The sequence below is a fragment of the Ixodes scapularis genome, unplaced genomic scaffold (assembly GCF_016920785.2).
Source record: "Ixodes scapularis isolate PalLabHiFi unplaced genomic scaffold, ASM1692078v2 ptg003014l_1__unscaffolded, whole genome shotgun sequence".
Taxonomy (NCBI): domain Eukaryota; kingdom Metazoa; phylum Arthropoda; class Arachnida; order Ixodida; family Ixodidae; genus Ixodes; species Ixodes scapularis.
In genome coordinates this window covers 45,547-70,637 of record NW_024610287.1, presented here as the reverse complement: position 1 = coordinate 70,637, position 25,091 = coordinate 45,547, and the positions used below count along the sequence as shown (strand labels likewise).

Below are 25,091 nucleotides of genomic sequence, written 5' to 3'. Positions count from 1 at the left end.
CCTGATAACGAACAAGAGACCTCTCCATTTCCAGTGGAGCGCTCGACCAACTGAGTTAACCAGGAGTTAGACGTCAGTAAAGCGAACGAATTTTATCAGCCGCCACCGGTCTAACACCAACAAGAATGAACAGCCCGCATTTTAACCTTATGAATATAATGCAATTTATGCAAAGATGCAAGCGACCTGGAAAAGAATGGAAATTATAAACCCTGGAGAGGGGGAACAAAGGGAACCAAGGACAAACACAAATCTCCAAACACGGCTCGGTCACTCCTGCGCGACCGAAAAAATACGCCTGGTCCTGATAACGAACAAGAGACCTCTCCATTTCCAGTGGAGCGCTCGACCAACTGAGTTAACCAGGAGTTAGACGTCAGTAAAGCGAACGAATTTTATCAGCCGCCACCGGTCTAACACCAACAAGAATGAACAGCCCGCATTTTAACCTTATGAATATAATGCATTTTATGCAAAGATGCAAGCGACCTGGAAAAGAATGGAAATTATAAACCCTGGAGAGGGGGAACAATTAAGGGAACCAAGGACAAACACAAATCTCCAAACACAGCTCGGTCACTCCTGCGCGACCGAAAAAATACGCCTGGTCCTGATAACGAACAAGAGACCTCTCCATTTCCAGTGGAGCGCTCGACCAACTGAGTTAACCAGGAGTTAGACGTCAGTAAAGCGAACGAATTTTATCAGCCGCCACCGGTCTAACACCAACAAGAATGAACAGCCCGCATTTTAACCTTATGAATATAATGCATTTTATGCAAAGATGCAAGCGACCTGGAAAAGAATGGAAATTATAAACCCTGGAGAGGGGGAACAAAGGGAACCAAGGACAAACACAAATCTCCAAACACAGCTCGGTCACTCCTGCGCGACCGAAAAAATACGCCTGGTCCTGATAACGAACAAGAGACCTCTCCATTTCCAGTGGAGCGCTCGACCAACTGAGTTAACCAGGAGTTAGACGTCAGTAAAGCGAACGAATTTTATCAGCCGCCACCGGTCTAACACCAACAAGAATGAACAGCCCGCATTTTAACCTTATGAATATAATGCATCTTATGCAAAGATGCAAGCGACCTGGGAAAGAATGGAAATTATAAACCCTGGAGAGGGGGAACAAAGGGAACCAAGGACAAACACAAATCTCCAAACACAGCTCGGTCACTCCTGCGCGACCGAAAAAATCCGCCTGGTCTTGATAACGAACAAGAGACCTCTCCATTTCTAGTGGAGCGCTCGACCAACTGAGTTAACCAGGAGTTAGACGTCAGTAGAGCAAACTTATTTTATCAGCTGCCACCGGTCTAACACCTACAAGAATGAACAGCCCTCATTTTAACCTTATGAATATAATGCAATTTATGCAAAGATGCAAGCGAGCTGGACAACAATGGAAATAATAAACACTGGAGAGGGGGAACAAAAGGAACGAAAGACAAACACAAATCTCCAAACACAGCTCGGTCACTCCTGCGCGACCGAAAAAATCCGCCTGATCCTGATAACGAAAAAAGAGACCTCTCCATTTCCGCTGGAGCGCTCGACCAACTGAGTTAACCAGGAGCTAAGCGCGATCCAAACCAACGCGTCTTTTTGCGGCTGTAGGTCGTGCGCACCCCGGATGTGATGTATTGTCTCGGGTGGTGACCAATAAACAAGAAATAAACAGGAATAAATAAACGTTTAATGTGGCGAACTTGTGCCAAAAATAAAAGGGTACAAAAGATGATAACAGTGTGTCGCGGGCGTCGAAGTCAGCGTAGCAGCAGAGTCGAACGCTTTGGCGAAACTGACTCCGCACGCCTTGCGGAATCCCTTGTGTACCCTCGTGGCTTTCTGGATCGTTCGGCGTAGAAGGTTCAGCGCGTGGAACATTCTAACCTCGAATCAGCGAGACGGTTCTCGAATTCACCAGAACATCACATTGCAGTGTCAACAAAAATTTCAGCTTTCAGTGTGGAAAGCAAGCGCGATAACCGTTAGGCCACGCGCGCGCTGCCTACTTGGCCAGCTGCGCGCGCTGCATTACTCCCCCTTTTAAAAAGTGCCCCCCAAAAACAAAACAAATAAAAATAACGGTAAACTAAAGAGTCATTTGGAACACATAAGGTCCACAGTCCTATCGAGGGTTGTACGGCTTCAGTCGCACGACGTGGACGACTTCCGGTCGTGAAGGGCGGCGTGACGAAGTCCGTGTTCCGTCGGGCATCACCTCGTAGTTCAGATCCCCGAGTCGACGAAGCACTTTGTAGGGTCCGAAGTAACGTTTCAGGAGTTTCTCGCTGAGACCGCGGCGGCGAATCGGTGTCCACACCCACACCCTGTCTCCAGGCTGGAAGTGGACGTCCCGACGACGAAGGTTGTAGCGGCCAGAGTCGACGCGTTGTTGAGCCTTAATACGGAGTCTGGCGAGCTGACGGACTTCTTCAGCCCTTTGGGCAACCACCTGGCCGTCGTCGCTTGCGTCGACAGCCGGTTCGTGGGGTAACATAGCGTCCAGCATTGTCGTTACCTTGTGGCCATGCACCAGTTGAAAGGGTGTCACTCCGGTGGTCTCTTGTACGGCCGTGTTGTAGGCAAATATGACGTACGGCAACACCTCATCCCATGTCTTGTGCACCCCGTTGACGTGCATGGAGATCATGTCGGCGATGGTTTTGTTGCGTCTCTCCGTCAGCCCGTTGGTCTGCGGGTGGTACGCCGTGGTGCGACGATGGCTGGTGTGGCTGAGACGAAGGACTTCTTGCGTCAGCTGGGCCATGAATAGTGATCCTCGGTCTGTGATCAGTACTTCGGGGGCGCCATGCCGGAGGACGATGGACTCGATGAAGAACTTGGCGCCTTCGACCGCAGTCCCCGACGGAAGGGCTTTCGTCTCGGCGTAACGAGTAAGATACTCGGTGGCGACGATTATCCAGCGGTTCCCCATCGTCGACGGTGGAAAAGGACCCAGCAAATCCATTTCAATTTGCTGGAAGGGCTTGGTTGGCGGAGTAATCTTCTGGAAGAGACCTGCTGGCTTTGACGGCGGTTTTTTTGCGTCGCTGGCACTCATGGCACGATCGTGTGTAGAGATGGACGGTGTTCGGAAGCTTTGGCCAGTAGTACTTGTCACGAAAACGGGCAAGGGTCCTGCTGTAGCCGAGATGTCCGGCCGTTGGGTCGTCGTGGCACGGTTGAAAAATTTCTTCTCGGAGGCTAGCGGGGACAACCAGTAGCCAGGGAGTTTCGCTGGTTCTGAAATTTTTTCTGAAGAGCACGCCTCCCCGCAGGACAAAGCTCGGTAGGTCCCGAGAAAAGACCCGTGGGACAGAGCCTCCTCGACTTTCGAGGTGGTCGATCACAGAGCTAAGTTCCGCGTCGTCGCGTTGCAGTGCCCTCATGTCGGTAGCGTTAACTGCGCCTAGAAAACGTTAGTCGTCATTGTCGTCGGCGCCGGAGACTGGAGGTTCGACTGGAGCCCTAGACAAACAGTCAGCGTCATTATGCTTGCGGCCGGACTTATGCACAATAGTTACGTCGAATTTCGTCAGTCGAAGGCACCAGCGGGCGAGGCGTCCGGACGGATCCTTGAGGTTTGCGAGCCAGCAGAGGGCGTGGTGGTCTGTGACCACGCGAAACGGGATCCCATAAAAGTACGGGCGGAACTTGGTTATCGCCCAGACGACAGCAAGACATTCTTTGTCGGTCGTTGAATAATTTTGTTCTGCCTTAGACAGCACCCGGCTTGCATAAGCAATTACTCTCTCTGCCCCTTCTTGTCGCTGAACGACTACCGCACCGAGACCGGTATTGCTGGCGTCCGTGTGGATTTCAGTCCCCGCCGACTGGTCAAAATGTCCGAGGATAGGGGGCGACTGGAGCCTTCGCTTGAGTTCGCCGAACGCTTGCTCTTGCTCCTCTCCCCACTGGAACTGCACGTCGTCTTTCGTCAGATGCATCAGTGGTGCAGAAATTTGCGCAAAGTCACGAACGAAACGTCTGTAATAGGCGCACAGCCCAAGGAATCTTCGAACGGTCTTCTTGTCTCATGGCTTCGGGAACTCGGCGACAGCGGACGTCTTTGCGGGATCAGGGCTTACACCCTGAGCACTCACGACGTGGCACAAGAATTTCAGCTCACCATAGGCGAACCGACACTTGGAAGGCTTGAGGGTCAGCCCAGCAGCCTTGAAGGCCTGTAGGACGGCTCGCAGTCGCCTCAGGTACTCGTCGAAATCGCTTGCGAACACCACAACATCGTCGAGCTAGACGAGACAGCTTTGCCATTTCAAGACGGCAAGGACGGTGTCCATAACGCGCTGGAAGGTTGCCGGCGCTGTGCACAGCCGGAACGGCATTACTTTAAACTAATACAGTCCATCCGGCGTGACAAAGGCTGTCTTCTCACGATCTCGTTCGTCGACCTCAATCTGCCAGTACCCGCTCTTCAAGTCCATCGACGAAAAGTATCGGGCGTGGAGCAGCCGGTCCAGGGTGTCGTCGATGCGTGGCAGCGGGTAGACGTCCTTTTTTGTTACGGCGTTCAGTCGGCGATAGTCCACGCAGAACCGAATAGTCCCGTCTTTCTTTTTCACCAGGACTACCGGTGAAGCCTACGGACTGCTTGAGGGCTGGACAATTTCGTCGTCGAGCATTTTTTGTACCTGTTGCTGGATGGCTTCGCTTTCTTTCACGGAGACTCTGTACGGCGGCCGATGCACAGGGAGTGCGTCGTCATCAGTAATTATCCGATGTTTCGCAACCGTCGTTTGGCGCACCTTCGACGACGCGGAGAAGCACTCACTAAACTCGGCGAGAAGGTCGTGAAGTTGTCGTCGTTGTGGGGCTGGGAGGGACGGGTCGATATCGAGCTCTGAGGACGTGATTGTCTTGTTCTGCGTCGGAGAGGCGTCTTCTGAGTCTTGAATTTCCTCGACATAGCCCACAGCTTTGTAAGGTGCTGCGATATCTTGCCGGAAGTTGGTGACAAGGGCTACGGTACGCCCATCCTGGAGCTCGGTTACGTCTCTTGCAATGCCAATCCCTCGTCCGAGGAGAAGTTGGACGCTTCCTTCCAGCAGTGCTACACCGCAGGTGGCTCCTTCGGTCCCGACGGGCACAAAGACACTCGACAGCGGCGGCAGGTTCACGTGGCTGGCGAGGACTCGCACTGCAGCTAACGTCGGTTTGGGATCTTCCACCGATGGGACAGGCTTCCGAAGCGTCAGCTTGTTCTCCGCAAGGTCGATGATGGCGCCGTATTCACACAGGAAGTCCATCCGGAGAATGACGTCCCTCGAGCAGTCTTGCAGAACGACGAACTTCACAGGGCATGTTTCACCGTGAATCTCGACGCGAGCGGTGCATCTCCCGACTCTTATTTGTGGTGGTTCTTATTTGTGGTCCATCCCACGGCGTCATGACTTTTCGAAGGCGGCGGGAGAGCCTCCCACTCAAGACTGAGTAGTCTGCTCCGGTATCCACCAGTGTCGATGAGTCGAGGCCGTCGATAACAACGTTTAGGTTGTTGGACACCGAAGCAGGAGCGTCGTTTTGATGCGTAGCGTCGGGAGAGTGAGAGCGCTACGTCGTTCTTGGAGGCTCTTTACGTCGGTCGTCTTCGGCAACTCTACCTCCAGGGGTTGCCGCGCCTAGTTTCCCCGTGGAGGAGCGAGGGGCGACAGGCTTTCACGTCGGGGTCGGTGCATCGGCGAAGCTGGACATCGTGGCGAAGGCGATCGGAACCCTCGGCGGGACGCAGGTTCGGGCGACTGAGGTCGTCGCAGGTACTCGTCGATCTCCCGAGGACGTTCACCATACCGGGGGCGCGGGTCGTTTGGGTGGAATCCGCGCAGCCCGAGTCGTCGGTTTGGGCATCGGCGGTACACATGATCGGCCTCGCCGCAGTGATAACACAGCGGTCGTCGATCGGCCGTGCGCCACACATCCGTCTTCCTTGGCGCCGGTTGTTCAGTGCGGAAGAACTGTGGTTGCCCTTCCACACGTCGGAAGGTTTGTGGCTCTTGTAGTACACGTCGAGGTGGCGTCGAATGCTGCTGGGCAGCTGGTACCGGTTTCCGAGCTACCGCGGCGTAGGTCAAAGAGGGCTCCTCGGGTGCTGGTACGCTGGCAGGCGCCTCAGGTTGGAATGCCCGCTGGACCTCCTCGCGGACAACTTCGGCTATTGATACCGAAGCAGGCTGGTGGGTAGCAGGCAGGAGCTTCTTGATTTCCTCCCGGACGACGTCCCGAATGATCTCGCGTATGTCCCGGTTGTTGCTGCTGTACGGCGAGGGGACAGCGAAGCCAGGAAGTCTCTGATAGTGGGAGGCGCATGCTTGAAGGGCACGTTCGATGTTAGTTGCCTCGGTGATGAAGTCTCGGACGGTGATAGGTGGGTTCCGCACAAGGCCTCCAAAGATGGTCTCCTTCACTCCTCGCATCAGGAACCGCAGCTTTTTCTCTTCAGGAGCGTTTGGGTCGGCGCGGTTCATGAGGCGGAGAACGTCCTCGACGAAACTTGTGACGCTCTCGTTTGGCCCTTGGCTTCTTGCTTAAATAAGTTCTTCGGCCCGCTGATGTCGCTGCTGGCTTGCAAAAGTGCGTCGAAGCTCCGCCTGGAAGTCTTGCCAGGACGAAATCGACGCTTCGTGGTTCTTGAACCAGGTGCGTGCCGTGCCTTCCAGAGCGAAGTAGACGTTCTGAAGGCACTGCTCCGGAGTCCATGCGTTATGGCGAGGAACTCGTTCGTAATGTTGCAGCCAATCTTCAACGTCCTCGTGGACCTCCCCGTGGAATGGCGTCGGAGTCCGGGGTGCGACGGGCAGGTATACAACGGCGGCGGCGGACGGGTTCTGCGACGACTAGTTGTCCATCGTCGGCCTCGTTGGCTGCCTGGTCCGGGGTCCCAAAAGTCCGTGTTCCGGGGGTAGACCTTGGGTGCGGCGACTGGTCCGAGTTTCAGGTTCCGCGTTGAGTGGTCTTCTCACCGGGCTTGGAATCGGGCTTGCACTGCGGGCCCTGAGAGGGGAACGCTGCACGGGCATGCGGTACCCCGCACCTCCACCAAAATGTCACGGATGGTGACCAATAAACAAGAAATAAACAGGAATAAATAAACGTTTAATGTGGCGAACTTGTGCCAAAATTAAAAGGATACAAATGATAATAACAGAGCGTCGCGGGCATCGAAGTCGGCGTAGCAGCAGTGTTGAACGCTGGGGCGAAACTGACTCCGCTCACCTTGCGGAATCCCTTATGTACCCTCGTGGCTTTCTGGATCGTTCTGCGTAGAAGGTTCGGCGCGTGGAACATTCTAACCTCGAATCAGCCAAGACGGTTCTCGAATTCACCAGAACATCACATTACAGTGTCAACAAAAATGCGCCTCCGCGGCCAGGAATCGAACCCTGGCAACCGTGGAAAGCAAGCGCGATAACCCTTAGGCCACGCGCGCGCTGCCTACTTGGCCAGCTGCGCGCGCGGCAGTATTTCGTGATGTTTTTGCTGTTTCCGGCGCGCTTTCTGAGTCAGAACCGTGCGGTTTGGTTTGGACGGTGCCAAGTTCGGAGGGGCGAGCCATAGAGTAATCTACACAAGGGAAAGAGTGGCCACTCAAGCCGTTTCGCGGCCCAGCGTTTAGTTTTCTCACCGACCGCTAAGTGGTGCCAGTGTGCCAAAGAATGAAAATATTTCGTGAGGTTTGTTATAAATAAATACTCAAGTTTTAATTTTATTATATTTAAAATTGTTGCAAGCATCATAAACGGTGAAATAGTTTTTGTTTACTACGTTAAGAAGATCACGTGATGTACGGGCCAGTTCCGGTTCCTGCAGTTGCTCTGAGAAAGCGGCTGGAGTGGCTGGAGCGGGACGGACGAACGGACGGACGCGTGCGTGGACGGCGTGACCGCATGGTGCATGACACCTGTCAACGCGTTTTGTGTTGAGCACATGTGAGCACAGCGAGCAGAATGTGAGCACAACGTGGATATTGTCTGCGCCTAACAGGTTTCTTCAGAAGGTAAGACGTTTTCTCATTTCTTTGCTATTGCTTAGTCGCGAGCAAAACACAGCGTGCGCAGACAAGGGCAAGAGAAAAAAGCGAACTGTATCGTGTCCGTTTGTTTTACCCGTTATTTGCATGCTCAGAGGTCCAACAGACGCTGCGAAATAAACCTCAGACAGCAGCCGGCTTTTCCCGTGTGTGTTATTATTGTTACATGGGCTGCGCTATCGTAATAAGAGCTACGAATATTTGTGTTTATATCTTTCATTTTTTTTTCTTTCTCAGATGCCCTCCGGTTGCTACTACTGTAGCTACTGCTGTGAAAAAATTGTAAGGGTGCAGGCGAGCTGGTGGAAGTTAACCATATGTGTCGCATCGTGTAAAAACAACGGTAAAACGCACAAGAAACCCGGTACAAAGTTTTTCCGAATCGCACGTGACGCAAGGTAGGTTGGCGTGAGCTCCTTCTTGTCAATAGTTCCTTGGAACCATTTGCATACTTGAGCATATAAAAAAATCCCAATAATTTATTATTCTTCACAATATAATTAATTACTACAATGCGATTTTAAATCAAGCGCTAAAGTTGACTGGATGCCTTAACTGTAATGTGGGGATTTGGGCTAAGCGATCTCAGGTCAGTTATACTAATTTTAGTACTGCATTACCACTTTGTCTTTGAAGATAAAAACTGACAAATTAAACTTATAAGACAAAATTGTTAAGGAAAAGAAGCAGCCCTTGATTTGTCTCATACATAGCTTGAATGTATCGTCTTTAATGTGGCTCTAAATTGGGGTTATAATGGTGCTGCTTCATGGTGGGGTGAATTTTCGTGCTTTTTTTAATGTGGCTCTAAATTTGAGTTATAAAAGCGCTGCTTCATGGTGGGGTGAATATTGCTCTCTACTGATAATGTCTTTTCCTAAAGAAATGTGAATGTGCACCTGCTGTTAACTAGCTATAAAATGACCTGTTGTTGGGCGAGTTGGTGAACGTTAGAAATCATGTTTTTTGTGCGAAAGGACAAACACAAGGGTGGACAACAAGCACAAGCGCGCTTGTGCTTGTTGTACTCTCTTGTGTTCGCCCTCTCGCGCAAAAACCATGATTTCTTAGTTGACCTACTTCTGCACTACTCTAGAGCAGGAACCCATATTTGTCTGTGTGCATTGAAACATCCAAAGCAAACCTGCCAAATAAAAATATGTCCCCATCGCTTGCAAGCGGAGCCAAAATGTCGAAGAGAGGGTTGCAGATTGGCATCTGACATTTTGTTCCAAAGTGTACATTTAACACATTGAAAAACAATATATATTACAGGTCAAAATCTTGGCTCGACTATGCCAAGAGGTATGATCTTCTTGGAAAGTCTGCTTCGCAACACTATGCCACCTATCGCGTCTGCAGTGATCACTTCACTGCAAAAGATTTTATGGACCCAGGGCAAACAACCCTAGTGCGATCAGATGTGCCTACTGTTCGTCCTCCCATAAACTGGGCATCTGCAATAGGTGATTGTAATAATGTGTTTCCCTCATATACACAAAGGTATAAGTAACTTCTCTATGTAGGCTAATAAGCCCATTCTTCCAGGTCCCACTCAGGCAACCAGCTCATATGGCCCTTCACTCCAGTGCAGCTCCGTCGCAGCGAGCCGTTCTGTGCTTGCTAACAGGTTATCTCGTCATGGTGCACCTTTCCAGACCAGGCAGAGCCCGACAGACTGCAGAATTCACCACTTCCATGTAGCTCCGCAGTAATGCACTCCGCAGCACTCGGTAATATAGAGTTATTTTAAAGCACCAGCCTGTGCCTAATATGCGCACTCTTCCAGACCCAAGTCAGGCAACCAGCTCTTCTGGTCTTTTCGCTGGCCACTGTGGTCCAGGTCAACACTGTAAGTGTCCCATTTTGCTTTCGCCACTTTTTAAAACATATTTGTGTGAACCTCTATAGCCAGTGGATAATACAATCTGTCCTAGAAGGATCAGTTTAAAGAATTCTAGGTCTCTTTATAAGCTATAGTCTTTGCTTCATGTGTGTGGCATACCGATCTAACCATTTTTATTACTAATGACTGGGGAGGTGTGGGAAACTGGAACACACATATCAAGAGGAGGTTTCAAGAGAATTCTTCATGGCTGTTTTGCGTTTTTCATGCTATTTCAGCCTTTCGAACTTGCAAGGTTATCAAGGATTTTGCGTGAAGACATTTAGTACCGAACATTTTACATGACTAGTAAAAGAATAACGTAATTGGTGGTCAGAAGTTTCACTGGCTTTGTCAGTGCTTAAATGGTAAAGCACAGGAAGAAAATTCAAGCTTCACTCTACACCTTACCTGGTATGCTACTGGTTAGTGGTGCTTGTACTGGTTAAATCGTATCGCACTTATTGCAACTGTTTTCAATCTCACTGACTTGTTGCCATTTTTATAGCTGGTCCAAACCATCCTGCACCTGTTTTCCGCAAACTCACGAAAAGGCCCGAGGACGTTATCAAGCGACTCCAGGCGAGAATTTCCAGCTACAGAAAGGCGATAGCCAGACTGCGGAAACAGCAGCTGAAGACGCCTCAGACAGCTTCTCAAGCTCTGGAAATAATTCGGCCTCATGTTTCTGAAGAGGTATTTCACCTCATATCATCGCATGTAAAGAATAGGTCGAAGGGCAAGGGGAAGCGATTTTTACTGTGGCTGAAGAAATTTGCGCTCCATCTGAATTTGCATGGACCGCGGGCATACCGATTTGTGTCTTCAGTGTTCACGCTACCATCTCGGCGTTCACTACGAAGGTGGCTAGCCAATGTCAAAATGACGCCAGGTATCATTCCAGGCATCATGTCATCGATTGTCAAAAACAAAGTCATGGAATGAACGCGACCGCATTTGTACCTTAGTTTTTGACGAGATGATGTTGAAAAAGAACTTGTCATACGATGTGGCGCAGGATGTTGTCCTCGGATTTGCAGATGATGGTGTTCAGCGAACTTCCAGTATTGATGACAGAGCCCAGGTTTTCCTCCTCTCTGGAGTTTCTCGGAGGTGGGTGCAACCTGTAGCATATACTATTGGGCATACGTCAACACCATCCTGTGTAACTCGTAACCTGCTTATGCCACTGATTGAGCAGCTGAAGGACATTGGCATTACAATCAAAGCAGTGGTCTGTGACCAGGGTGTCTCCAACGTAAGTTTGGCGCACCAACTTGGAGTGTCTGTTGAGCAGCCATTCTTCAAAGTAAAAAATGCAAGTGTCTATTTTATTTTTGATGTCCCGCACCTAATAAAGATCACCCGTAACAACCTGCAAGCTTACAAGCTTCACATCGGGAGTGAAAATGTAGACTGGAACTACATTGTGCAACTTTACCACTCCACGCACGAGATGCGACTACGATTAGCCCCGAAGGTGACAGACCGGCATATTTACCAGAAACCTTTCAGTAACATGAAGGCGAAACGTGCGACTCAGTTCATCAGTATGCGTTGCACTTTTAGCTCTTGTGTATGCCAGACAGCTCCCTGAGGCGGCCATTTCCACGGCATACTTTTGTGACCGCATGGACAAACGTTTTGACTGTCTTAACAGCTCGAGACAAAAATAATCTGAACAAAAGTTACGCTATGCGATTAGAAAGGGCGACACTGAAATCGTTGATTTCCTTTGCAACCAACTTCCATGGGTGGCAGCCTGGAAGTTTGAGGGTAGACGGCAGCCACAAACAGTCACTGGGTGGCAGGTTACTATCAGGGCCGTCCTCATGGTCTGGGAGGATATTTCTGAGAAATATAACTTCAGCTTTCTTTTGACACGGCGACTGCAGCAAGATGCCGAAAATATTTTCGGGCAGATGAGGCAACAACACGGCTGCAACACCAATCCTAATGTGTATCAGTTTACTTGTGGACTGAAGCACATTGGGATTAGGAAGCTCCTAAAGCTCTCGAAAAAGGAAAATGTTGAAGATGGCAACACTAACCTCCTTCAGGAGATGACCCCGTTTTCACTAGAGACAACCTCAATCGCTGATGCCGTGGAATGTGCCCCCGTGGACGACTTCCCTCCATTGGACGATATTTCGGAACTCGCATCAAGTAAAGGCTCTAACATAATAGACGACTCTGCCACCTATTATGTTGCAGGATTTCTAATCAAGCTGTTCCTGGAAAAAAGTTCACAGGGTTGTCTCTGTTCTGGGTCACTGAGGAAAGGGTCTGACAACTTGAACTGGCCCCACCAGAATTTTACAATGCTTAAAGCCTTCCATATTCCAAGAAAGATGTTCGGCAACTTAACTGTGCCATCGGAGGCTACTTTCACTTACATTCAGAGCCTGGAATCTCACTTTATGTGTGTTATAGAAAGCGTAGCACAGCTGCGCAATGTCTGTGATGTTTTTTATCACCATCTGGTCGCGTATTGGTTTTTTTGCATTTATGCTCCGAGGAGTGTCAGCGGAGGTTTTTGAAGATGTTTTGCAGGGTGCGGTTGTGCTGGCATGTGCGCTTTATTAATCGAAACTTGGAAACATTTCGGTTGCATTCTTCTGTTCCTGGCGCTCAACTCGACAAGTTCGAAGCTTAGTATGGTATGGTGTTTCAGGCGCCTATAAAAGAACGATCTTTAATTGGGTTGTGCAGTTTGCATGCCGATTATATTTCTGGCTTTCTTTCAACTTTATAATGCAGGACATAGTTTTTTTTTATATACGGGATGAGGACGTTTTGTAGCAAAGTGATCTTTGATGGGTGCGTGCGTGGAGTATATGCCGAACATGTCCGACATGTTAATGTTTTAATCAATGTGCCCTGTATATTGACCAAATGTTGTGTCTGTTACTGTTACTTTGGTAACAGAATATTTGTATATTTAGAAAAAATCTGTTACTTTGGTAACAGATTTTTTGTATATTTTTATTACCTAACACTGTTAGGTGGTTTGACCTTAGCTGCCTGTTCTTGCTGTAATTTTCCACATGCCCTGTACTAGCATTGCTATATTTTCTGCTGTACACTCATTGTGTTGAATATGGATGGGAATGTTGAATATTCCCTGGGTCTGTATGAGGTCCTTTTTGTTAGCCTACAAGAAGTGTTAGGCTACTCCAAATAGTGTACTGTATATTGACATTGAATCTGCTTCTTTGAATTCTGTGCAGTCTAGGCTGTGCTCTAATAGCGTAAACGAATTAATCTTCGCGTGGACCTAACTTTCGCAAATATCGCGATTTGATCAAGTTCACAAGAAATTGGTAACGTGAATAAGTTGCCCTATGGATATGAATACATGCAATGTCACTCACGGTGGTGAAAGTTTATGCCCGCGAAATATTCCCGAAACTGGCACATCGCTAAATGTCGAGCTCGCAACAATAAGTCGCTTACAGTACTTGTTAATGACAGCTATGGCCACATGTCCACATTACTGAAACTGCTCAGCATTGTGACAACCAATGATTAATTCAATCAAACCGTTTAGCATCACTGGAAAGTTCTGGTTTGGAGTGTTGGTAAATGTGGGACTCTTGTAGCGTTACTGCTTTATATGAATGTGTGTGCCCTCATGAAGAATACTTCGCGATTCTGAATTGTTCAAGCGTTCAATTGACCTCAAAATAAATCATTCTGAAGCACTTTTTGTTGTTGCCTGAAAATACTTCGTAAACACGTAAACAAACGGAAGCAGTATGACAAGAATAGATATCTTAATATTTCACAGTAGTAAAGACAATAATTTCTGCTCTTTCGTGGTGTGAAACCTCTAATCAGAAGCATTTGTGCCATCAAGAGAAGCCGCGCGACAGCAAGCTCGGCAAAAAAAGCGCCGGAAACGAAACCGAAACTGAAACCACCGGAACCGGAATGAAGAGTAAGCTTTTCTCATCGACCGTTTGGCGCGCTAGTTGTTATACGGGACGCTGGGGCCTACGGCAGTGTCCGCTCTTTACCTTGTGTAGATTACTCTATGGGCGAGCGCGCACTGGCGCACGCAGGCACGAGCGCCCTCTGGCGGTGAAATGACGACCATTCGAAATGCAGCTTTGGTCCCGAGCGAGTGTCCAATGAAAATTAATCGGTGGGATCGTCGCGCTGGTTGCGCCGTCGGCGCCGTCCCCGTCTTCAATCCTTTGCTTTCGTGATGGCGTTTCGTGAGGATCCCAAGTACGAAGCTGGGATTGCTGAGCTAATGAACCTTTGTGTGGTAAGGTAGTACGTCAGCAATGCAAGAACCGTCAGCATGACTCGGCTGACTGTTTTTACGGCTGCTTGTGAGCAGTACTTGAGTATCAGCACGAAGCAGCGAAAGGCAATCTGCACGCTGTTGAGGTCTAGAATGACGATCGGCGAGTACGCCACCACTGTGCGACAGATGTACCAGGACCCCGACGGCCGGGACTTCTTCGAGTCCTTCCGTATGTCAAGGGCCAGGTAAGTTATGCTAACTTTTATTTGGTATGTTTAGTATATTTTTCATCATGTGCACCACCGCATAAATATTAACGTGAAGCGTGCACCATCTCAGTGAAATAAGGCACTGTACTTTCGCGAGACGGCAAATTCACAAGGTTTATACGTCTAAACGTCTGGCTGACTACATGAAGGTACTTTGCTTCCCATTGCCCCCGCTCTCGCGACCGCGTGCGAGACAAGAACAAGTGTTGTCTTTGCCTTTAGCGGTGTGTACTACCACTATTACGTGGGTTTAAAGGCTGCTTGCACGTAAACACCTCTGGTATACTCGCTACACTAGCTGTGTGGTGTTCTCTTTTCACTGCATAGCACCAGCTGGCCGAGGCACTGTGCTTCATGGTTTGGCTCGTTACCGAAAGCGTTGAGGGTGTTCCTCGCTCACAGCTGTGTTGAGCCACATGGCATGCTTGCTTTTCTAACCGCATGTCTTGGTTGTGGGTCTGGGGGTGCTTGCAGGTAAGTCAGGTATAATGTTTGTTTTGCACGCGTGTAAATAGATTGCGAGCTTCCCTGTGAGTATCGGGTTGACAGTTTCATATCAGTTTTTTTTCTTTGTGTTCATTCCTTATCTCGCCGAGGCACTCTGCTATTCGGAGATTCATGTGCTGCAGCGCGACAGGGATCTTACTCGACCACAGCTGTATCGGGCCTGAGGTTTGCTTTAAAATGCATGCGCTCATGTTTCCTGACAATGTCTAGGCACTTCAGTTGCAGCCGTTTCTTGGTAGCAGCATGGGTTTAGTCAGCTTGGGTTACTCTTGCGAGCAGCTGAGTAAGAGAACTGAGCACTTCGTCGACTGCTCAGTTCCGTATTGTGTGTCTAATGCTTGCCTCTCTGTTTCTTTTTATTGTATTTTGCAGGTACGGGCCTGGGGATCTCGGCAGAGCCTGACTGCTAGAGAATGCGTCTGCCGATTGGTGGATAGGAGTTGTTTATCATAATGGAGATCCATCTTTATCGAGCATCATTGGTGTACACACTGTGGCCAAGAATTTGTTGCCTTGACTAAAAGTTAGCAGTGCGAGAAATGTTATTCGCACAACAAATGAACCGGAACTCCATTTTGGTAGACTTGACGCTTGCACCCGCAAACCAACAGGCATGCAGGTTCTGCTAAAAGTCTTGCCGGGACGTCATTGTGCTCCCCCCCCCCCCCCCCCCCTCCATTCCCCAAGACCAGCACGGAATAAAGACATTTCCATACAGTTACTTTCTGGTTCGTTTACCTTGCCTTGCCGTTTGGGTGCATGTAATGATGGAAGTGCCAGCATTTCTTGGAGTCTAGAAAGACTGCAGAGTGCACACAAACTTGTCCTGGTGCAGCCGACGTGCAGCTCTATTCGGTATAAAATAGGTTGATGCGTGATTAAGATGAGCGAAGTGTGTTGCTATGTTTAAATTGTAGGCAGATTTTATATTTCAATGACATTGAGCTGAAACATTGCGCTTTCAATGTAATAAATGGTAAAAAGTTTGTACCTCTCTAACTTCTGTGTTTTGTGTCTTAACTTAAAGGCTCCTAAAAGGTTTGTAGCATCCCCACATAAAAGATGTTATAATTTCTGTGGTTCCACCACTATGCAGATTGTTCTGCAAAGGTAGTGCACAGTAAAAGCGATGTTATGTAGATCTTGGCATATTCCAGGTAATTTGGACACTTTTCTTTAATGGTTTCAACTATAAAGTTTCCGAGACATGGGAGGCAGTTTCATGAGTGGGCATCTCGAAAACGGATATGATTGGCCTTTAAAAAGGCTGTTTGAGAAGTGTTTGCCAGTGCTGTCAGAGTAGTTGACTATGAATGATAAGTAACATTACCATCATAGAGGACGTGCGACACAAGGCTTGCAGAACAATCTACAGCCACCGGGCTGCCATGTACTGTCCAGCAGTCTTTGTGTATCAAATCCTCTAAGCTAATATTGTTACAATCCTTTCCCAGTCACCCTATCGGGCAGGTCCGGCACCGCAAAATCGGGTTGTTGGCGGGCAGTCGATGTCTTGTTGACTGCAGGAAGAGAAGAGAGGGTGTGGGATGTCACTCAAGAGGAAATGTGTTCCTTTATAATGGCCGAGTCCCACTAGAGCGACATGCAGAGACAAAAGACAGCGGCAAGCCTCAAACCAGAGTCTTTCGCGATTTGACAGATTTTGTATGATAAAGGAGGCTATGCTCAAACACGAGCATCATGCACGCGAGGGTATCTTCAGCAAGCTTGCAATCGCTCGTGCTTACTTCACGAGCACCGAACGACTAAACGCCTGCCAAAGGTGCCATCGCGTGCATGCTGCATGGGTTTGAAGCTTGTGGCTGTCCTTTGTTTCTGTCTGTCGCTCTAGTGGGACACGGGCATAAGTAGGGTTTCATGTCTTCAGAGCTTAGTAGTTTTTGGAAAATTTACGTCTTGGCTTACTTAGCTTTTCAACTGTCCCAGAAAGAGATCCAAGATTTGTACTCAGCAGAAATCAGCAAAATAATTCCCCTTTTCTTTAGCTGGTCGATATTTTAAAAGGGAAGCCAGAGATCTTATTTTGGGAAGTCAGAGTCTGTGTTGAGTTGTCTTGAAAAAAAAAATGTCACCCAGTGGTTTTATTTTTGGTCATGTATAACCTTCCCTATGGGAATTGATTGAAGAAATACAATCTGACGGATCTTTACCGGCTACTAATTTTTTTTATTTTTTCGAGTTTGTCTGAAAACACGGAATCCTTCTTTAACCAGTAGGGACACTTTGTCATTACTAATGTACTCAATGAATTCATGGTGCTGACTATGGTTTCAATACTTCATTAAATCATTTCCTTAGACAAGCATTCAAAAGAAACCACGGGTGAGGTGGCCTAGCATGGTGTTCACCAAATAAACAATATAATCTCGAAGACTGCATAAACGTTATGGCTTTCTGGAATCCGAAATACACTATGTGCAATTATTAAGGCCAAAACCTTATGTGTTTCATCGTTCGGTCCTTGAGAAAAAAACATGTCGACAATACGAACGGTACCAAAACGTTTATGTGACATCTGCAAATATTAATATTCCTCCGCAAAAGGCTTTTAGCCCACGTCTCTCGGCTGGCATCGAACCAGCAACCTTTCATTCAGTAGTTCAACGCAGTACCGCCACAAGCGGAGGGGCACCGCCACATCCGTAATTCATGTGTCTGTCTTTAATGCATCGGTGCTTGGGCTTTCGCCTTCAAGTCGTCTTGGGGATAACATAAGAGACATTGCGTTTTTTTTCTCGGAGCTAAATGCAGTTTCGCACAGCTTACCATGGTTATTGGTGGCGGATGAAGTCCAGGAAATTGTGGCCTCTTGTCCTGCAGTGGCTGCGCGATCGTGCAGGGGCTGCACGAGTGGATCTGTGGTAGCTCCAGGCAGTGTCTGACACAAATCCACTGTGCTCTGAGCTTCTTCCTGACCTGGAGCTTGATGAGCTTGCTCATCTTGCGGACCCCAAAGATACGGCGGACGTGATACCCATCTGCCGTGGAGTATTCCCTCTTTGGGCCCTTTTCTCGATTCAGGAAGACGGGCTGCATGAAACAAACATGAATAATTATCCCATTAGAAATAGCAAATTTGACAAGGTGTAAATACCCTTTTCAATCAAGCATGTATAATCCTATCTGAAACAGAACAGACATACAACAGGGGATCCCCATTAAGAGGGATTTGCGAGCCGCACTTGGACCAGCAAAGAGCCGCATGCGGCTCGCGAGCCGCGGTTTGGCCACCCCTGGTATATACCATAGAATACCGGGCACCCACCCATACCACATTAAGCGTCCATACCCAAATTTGTAAGATATGAGAAAATATGCACAGTACATTGATATGTAGAACTGATGACTGGACAAGCGCCCATCCCCTATTTTTTATGATTATCTCAAAATTTTGAGTGGGCGCTTGGCCGGCATTTTACGGTATGCGTCATTGTGTACGAAAAGGAAAGCAGATTGCCCACACAAGTAGGCAGTCCGTACACTGTACATGTACTCATAATCGAGGGCGAGTTAAGAACAACTTTAGATGGTTGGGAGTTTCTGCGGGGCGACTAGCGCAGGCGGAGCTCAACTCTTGTTAATTTTTTTTTTCACCTACAGAAACTTGAGGGAATTAAATGACACTCCAATGTGGCTCGTGGATGGAACATTTAAGACTGTGTTGCTGCCCTTCAGACAGTTATACACAATTCACGGTAATCTTCATGGCCATGTGTTCCCTTTTGTTTACTGCCTCGTGACTCGACAAACACAGATGGCGTGCGAGGCACTCTTTGAAGAAGTATTGAACTGTGCTGCAGATCTTGGACTTACACTAAATCTGAAAACCATGAGTACAGATTTCGAATTGGCAGCAATGAACCTGTATTCAGTCGTTGCTCCCGTTGTCGGATGTGCACAGTTCATGTTCCACTTGTGCCAATCAGTATGGAGGAGTGCAGCACATAGAACTGGTAGTGCTTTACAAAAATTATGTCGATGGCTTCGCCATCAAGGTGACGCAGCTTGCAGCCTTTTCGTTCTTGGCCGCCAAAGAAGTATGAGATGCCTATGCGTCTTTGAAACCACTCTTCCCGCAAGAAGCTTCCGATCTGCTGCGATGGTGGGAAAACAACTACCAGTTTGGAAAATCATGCCGCCGTGTTGGCCGTGCCCTGATTAGGAGTAATCTGTGACACTGTTCCAGATTTTCTTTTTATCGTTCGCAGATATGTTATGCTATAAATCGAGACACAATGGTTCCCCGCGTTTCGCCATTTTGACTTTTTGTCTCTGTATTCCTATATGAGGCATACCCCAGTTAGGGTACGCCTGACGTAGAATAATTTCAGCATTGCGATAATTCGGAATTCGCGGCATTTGGAATGCTTCCTGTAAAAGGAGCTCACACACTTGCTTATACTTGCATCCACTTTCTTGTGTAGAACTCAATCATTATAAATAGTTTACTTAGGAGACACCAGCTGAACAACCTAAGCAGACAAATGTACGAAGGACGCGAGAGAAGCATTCAACCGCTGGACTACCAACTGAAATTTAATGAAACACTTCATCTTCATCGACAGGCTAGGATCAATCATACCTAGCTTGCTTCACTTCTTCCTCTTTTTCCTCATTTTTAAACTAAGACATCCTCCTCGTCTGTCTACTTGCGCGCGGTACTTCCCCTCGCAAGAACGTTCTCTCTTAGTTTAAAAATGAGGAAAAAGAGGAACAAGTGAAGCAAGCTAGGTATGATTGATTTTAGCCTGTCGATGAAGATGAAATGTTTCATTAAATTTCAGTTGGTAGTCCAGCGGTTGAATGCTTCTCTCTCGTCCCTCTTACATTTGTGTGCTTGGGTTGTTCAGCTGGTGTCTCCTAAATATGTGTAACCAACGTGCTCAAATCTTTCCGGTGGTTAGTTTCCTTATAAATAGGCCCATCGATGTGCCACAAGACACGACACTTCATAACAAGAATAATATCTATTTAGACTGCAGGACATCATAAAAAGACAAGTGGACCTCACCCAATTCTACTGGATTTCGGATAAAATGCACAACTTACATGCGGGTTGATGAGGACGACGTCAGCCATCTGCCGCACGTTTTTTTTTTTTTTTTTTTGCCTCCTCTCCGCTCGCCAGCAGGCGGTTCAGCAGTAGTCTGCGGCCCTTGGCTTCGCGGTCTACCCAGCACCTTGGCAGCAACTTGAACACCAAAATGCTGCAAAATACACACAAAAAGAAACAAAGAAAAGCGAGCATTAGACACAATACGGAACTGAGCAGTCGACAGAGTGATCAGTTCTCTTACTCGGTTACTCGGCAAGAGTAACCCAAGCTTTTTTTTTTTTGTAAACCCATGCTGCTACCAAAAACGCCTGCTACTGAAGTGCCTAGACATTGTCAGGGAACATGAGCGCATGCATTTTAAGGCAAACACTCGGGCCCAATACAGATGTGAACAATGAAGATCCATATCGTGCTGCAGCACACGAACCTCTGAAGAGCACAGTGCTTCAGCCAGATGAGGATCTGGAGGGCGGTCTGAAAACCTCAGGCTAGCAGCGGCTGCTTTCAGGACCTGCTCCACTCGTGTGTTTCCACCATCCACGGACCTTTCGCTTTACTGCCGGACAGTGTTGTACGCGTTCCTCGTTCCTTCTGATCTTTGGAACGCGTTCCCGTTACAAGTTACATCTGTGAAAAAGGAACTCGTTCCCGTTACAGTTTAAAAAATGGAACGTGTCGTTAGATATACGTTACATTTGTATTTTGCTAATTACTATATTTAGTTTCTTCAAGCAGAGTTTTTTTTTTTAATCGGTCCCATTAATAGTCAACATACGAGTTTGCATGTCGTTATGGAAGGGCAACAGGAGAAGAAAACAAGCGGAAGCAGGGTTTCATTTGTTGATATATTCAAGTTAAAAATCTCAGCTTTCAACCAAACTTATGTTTGTAGTGGACGATTCAGATGGGCCGAATGTACTTTTACCCAACATTGTACGAGAGTTTTACAGCAACCTCACACGTTTGAATTGAGCGAAGTCCCTTGTTCGAACTTAAAAACAGTTGCTTCTCGATGTTGCTGTCCGTAAGACGAGCAAGTCGATGAGAGGATAGGGCTTTTGGAAAGATTCCGAGTCAAGAGGTCCAACGAGTCAAAAGATCCAGTATTGGACCTTTTCACTCGTTGGATCTTTTGACTCGTTGGATCTCTTGACCAGAAGCGTTTTGGAAGGTCAGTCTTAAAAACTACAAGTACTTCTTTGTAAAGTTGGCTTTGTTGTTGTTCATTTTGGAGGTGAGGGGGACAAGAGAAGAAATATATATATATATTTTTAATCTTTTATGTGACCAATATTCGGGACACAAGGGTGCGTTCGATGTCTGGCAGTCTGTGATCTTGTAACTGTAGGTCTCGTAATGGAAGCTCACAAGTGGCTGTAGTCGGCCTTAGCTTTCTGGGTGCATGATGATTCGTGGAACCAAAGAAAGTAGCTGAGCTTGAAACAACCCTCTTTCTTTGTCTTTTCCTACGACTAAAAGCCTTGATTTTTGTACCGCAGTTTCGGGCACTGAAAAAAGAATCAATGTCCACCAGCTCTTCTGCACCCGATAGTGTTAGCAAGCGAGGACCACACAAAGGAATCCACAATATTAGTAGCCAAAAAGGTAACGAGATCCTGCACTTCGTAGAGATATTGTTTTGATACTTTCAAAATTCCCAGTTCAAAACAAAATAAAATTTACCCCACTGGACGAAAAAAAGGAACGCCGTAACTCTTTCCGTTCCAGTAAAAATGTAACGCGTTCCCGTTCCAGGTCCAGCGATGCAAAATGGAACGGCGGCGTTCCTTCGTTCCTCCTAAAAGGAACGCGTTCCAGGAACGCCGTTCCTTGGAACGCCGTTCCGTAAAACACTGCTGCCCGAACACCAGCAGGCCGAGGCACATGTCGGGTGCAGCAGGGGTCTCGGTCACTTCCTCCACATCCGCAGGGGTTTGCCTTGGTGGATGCGCACTCTCTGCTCCAAGCTGTGCAGCCAAGAAATCAGGCGAGACCTCGAAGGGTGATGTTGGGTCCTGGAAATGCATTTGCCACTGTCAATATAAGCTAAGCAGTCTAGATCAGGGCTCAGCAACCCTTTGAAGCAGCTGGCCGAGGAGACGCGAAGTGAATGTGGGGTTGGGAAACACGGGAAACAGGTGTGTGTGTGTCTGTGGGGGTATGCTGACACACGCTTAAAAGTATCTGCAATTATGAAGAAAAGGCTATTTAAGCCTAAATGCTTTAGCACTGCGTTGATTTCTGAAGCTTAGCCTAGAGAACACTTGACCACCTTCTCAATACACAATTTTATTTCAATATTGCTCGCCAAGATGCAAGCATGCAAGTTTAATGTACTGATTAAAAGTCACGCAGAGGTGTAGAGCTCTTTATCCGTCTTTGTCATTTGCAAAAGCGTGTGTGACTATGTGTGCTTCATCCTCGAAAACATTCGTTTACACAGCGAGCGGCAGTGTACTCTTTAGATTTGAAAACCCCAACATAAAAAGCCAATGTGAAAATTAACTGAACGAGTCCTCTTACTCGTCATCAAAAAACACTGCGAACGAGAATCCACTTAAAGATGAGCAAGCCCCACTGGATAAATATCTTGAACTTGCCAGAAGTCTGTCTGATTTAATTTCTGAAAGACACAGATGTTGCTCGAATCCTCCTCCCTCAAATTACGCAATACTCCAAGTTTGAAGAGTTTTTGTTACCGGTGTCTTTGCAACAAGAAAACTGAGTGATTAGTCTCATCACAATCCGTTTGAAAATAACTTTGCTAAACAGTTAAATCAATGGCCCGGCCAGCCAATGACTGTCAGACCGAAGCATGCGCCAGTATAGTGACCGAGGTTAATAATAATAATAATTCCTTTATTTTTCCAACAAAAAGTTGAAAGGTGACTAAGGAAAAAAGCTGTAAAAACAGCTTGTCTGGCCCCTAGCCACCCCAAACAAGCAGTCGCAAGGCAGGCACCAGAGAAATTATACAATGAAACTTTTTAAATTCATAAACAAAAATGAAAAATCATCACACAAAAGAAACAGCGTTTTACAGAGCAATAACACATTGAATCAACAAACACACACTGCATTCTAACTAAGCGCAATATAATTAGTGCTCATTGTTGATAATGAAGTTTGAAATAAAATATCCCCTTAAAATGCTCACCGATGTACTGTTCATATCTACATCTTTGCCTAGTCAGCTGATTAATGATATTTGGTAAAGTATATGCGATAGTTTGATTGCCGTAATTAGTTCTAGAAAATGGTACTTCCCAGGGTTCCTTAGTCCGTGTTGGATACGTTTTTTGTTTTAGGTTCGCTAGGTTTTCTAGGTGACGCTGGGGTAGATTTTTTTCCATAATATATTTTCCACATATGCGATATTTATATAAATCAAACACTTTTATTATACCGAGTTGACCAAAAACATCACTAACTGGATATTCAATGTCAACATTACATATACTTCTTAGTATCTTTTTTTGCAACTTGTATATTTTTTGAAGGTTGGTATAGGTTGTGGTGCCCCATATTAGATGACCATAGTTTAAATGTGAATAGAATAATGAATTGTATAAAATTAACTTTGTTCTGAGTGGTAAGATGTGTTTATTACGATATACAAGACCAACTATACTAGATAGCTTAGATATAATATAGTTGATATGGTCATCCCATGATAGGTTTTTTTCAAAAACGACACCTAATGTTTTAAACTTGGGAACAATTTCAATTGGAGTAGAATTTAAAAAAAATTTCTTAGTAATATTGACACGCCTATTTTTTGGTCGAAACAAGACTGCCTTCGTTTTATTCGCATTTATTTTTAAAGCATTATGTTTACTCCAAATATGAAGCTTTTTCAGTGTTTCATTTGCATCATCTATAAGATCCGAGGCATTATCACCGTAAAAAAAATAGGCTTGCATCATCAGCATAAATAACAAAGTATATGGATGGACTTATATTTAATATGTTATTTATATAAATATTGAACAAAAAAGGCCCGAGAATACTTCCCTGATGAACGCCCGATTCAATCGGCTTGATTTCAGATAAATTACCATTTATATTAACATACTGCCTACGAGAGGATAAATATGATTTTAAAAGTTGATGCACTTGCCCACGAAATCCATACATGTCTAATTTTTTTAATAATAAACTATGATCGAGATAATCAAATCCCTTGGTAAAGTGAATGAATAAACCAAGCATGAGTTCTCTTTTTTCAAATTTTTTAAGAATATGTTCTTGCGCGAGAAGTGCGAGTTCTGTAGATCGTTGTTTGCGAAACCCAAATTGGAATGGGCTTAAAATATTATGCTTATCAGCAAAAGCTATTAGTCGTAGAAGTATAATTTTTTCTAGGCCTTTAGAAAACACAGAGAGTATTGATATAGGCCGGTAATTACCCAAGTCGTTTTTATTACCTTTCTTGTATAGAACGGTTACTTTAGCCAGTTGCATTTGTTTAGGAAACACGCTGTCTAGCAAACATACATTAAAGGTGTGTGAAAACAGGAGAAATAAGATCAATTACATATTTAATTGGTCTAATCTGTAAACCATCGGAATCGCAACTTTTGCTATTTTTAAAGCATTAAAAACAGATATTACTTCCGAGCTAGTGACAGGGGTAAGAAACAAAGAGTGATTATATCGAACATTTATGTACTTGCAAGCATCTGACTCATTATTTTCTTTAACTAGACTTACAAAATACTCATTAAACGCATTAGCTAACTCTTTTCCGGACACCTCCTGACCATCGAGGTTTAACTTTTCTACTTGATTTTGGGTAGATGAACGACCTAAGACATAGTTTAACTTTTCCATACAACGTCGACTTTGTTATTACAGGATAAAAATAAGTTGCAGAAATAAGATTCTTTTGCAAGTCGTAGTTCTTTGTTTAGTTGGTTTCGATAAAGTTTAAAAATTATAAATTTTTCAGTTTCTTTTGTTGTTACAAATCTTTGATATAGCGTATTTTTAATACCAATTTTTGCGAGCAATTCTTTAGTGATCCAGGGTTTGCGACT

At 46.4% G+C, this 25,091-nt stretch overlaps 1 protein-coding gene across 1 annotated transcript; it reads left to right on the top strand.

The window, feature by feature from the left end:
• Positions 1-8,063: 8,063 nt before the first annotated feature.
• Positions 8,064-9,743, top strand: LOC121834684 (the record flags this gene model as incomplete). The annotated part of the gene is made up of 6 exons (XM_042288414.1): positions 8,064-8,205; positions 8,297-8,330; positions 8,379-8,457; positions 9,335-9,525; positions 9,608-9,680; positions 9,716-9,743. Coding segments are annotated over exons 2-6 (405 nt in total), but the record flags the coding sequence as incomplete, so codon positions are not given.
• Positions 9,744-25,091: the final 15,348 nt, after the last annotated feature.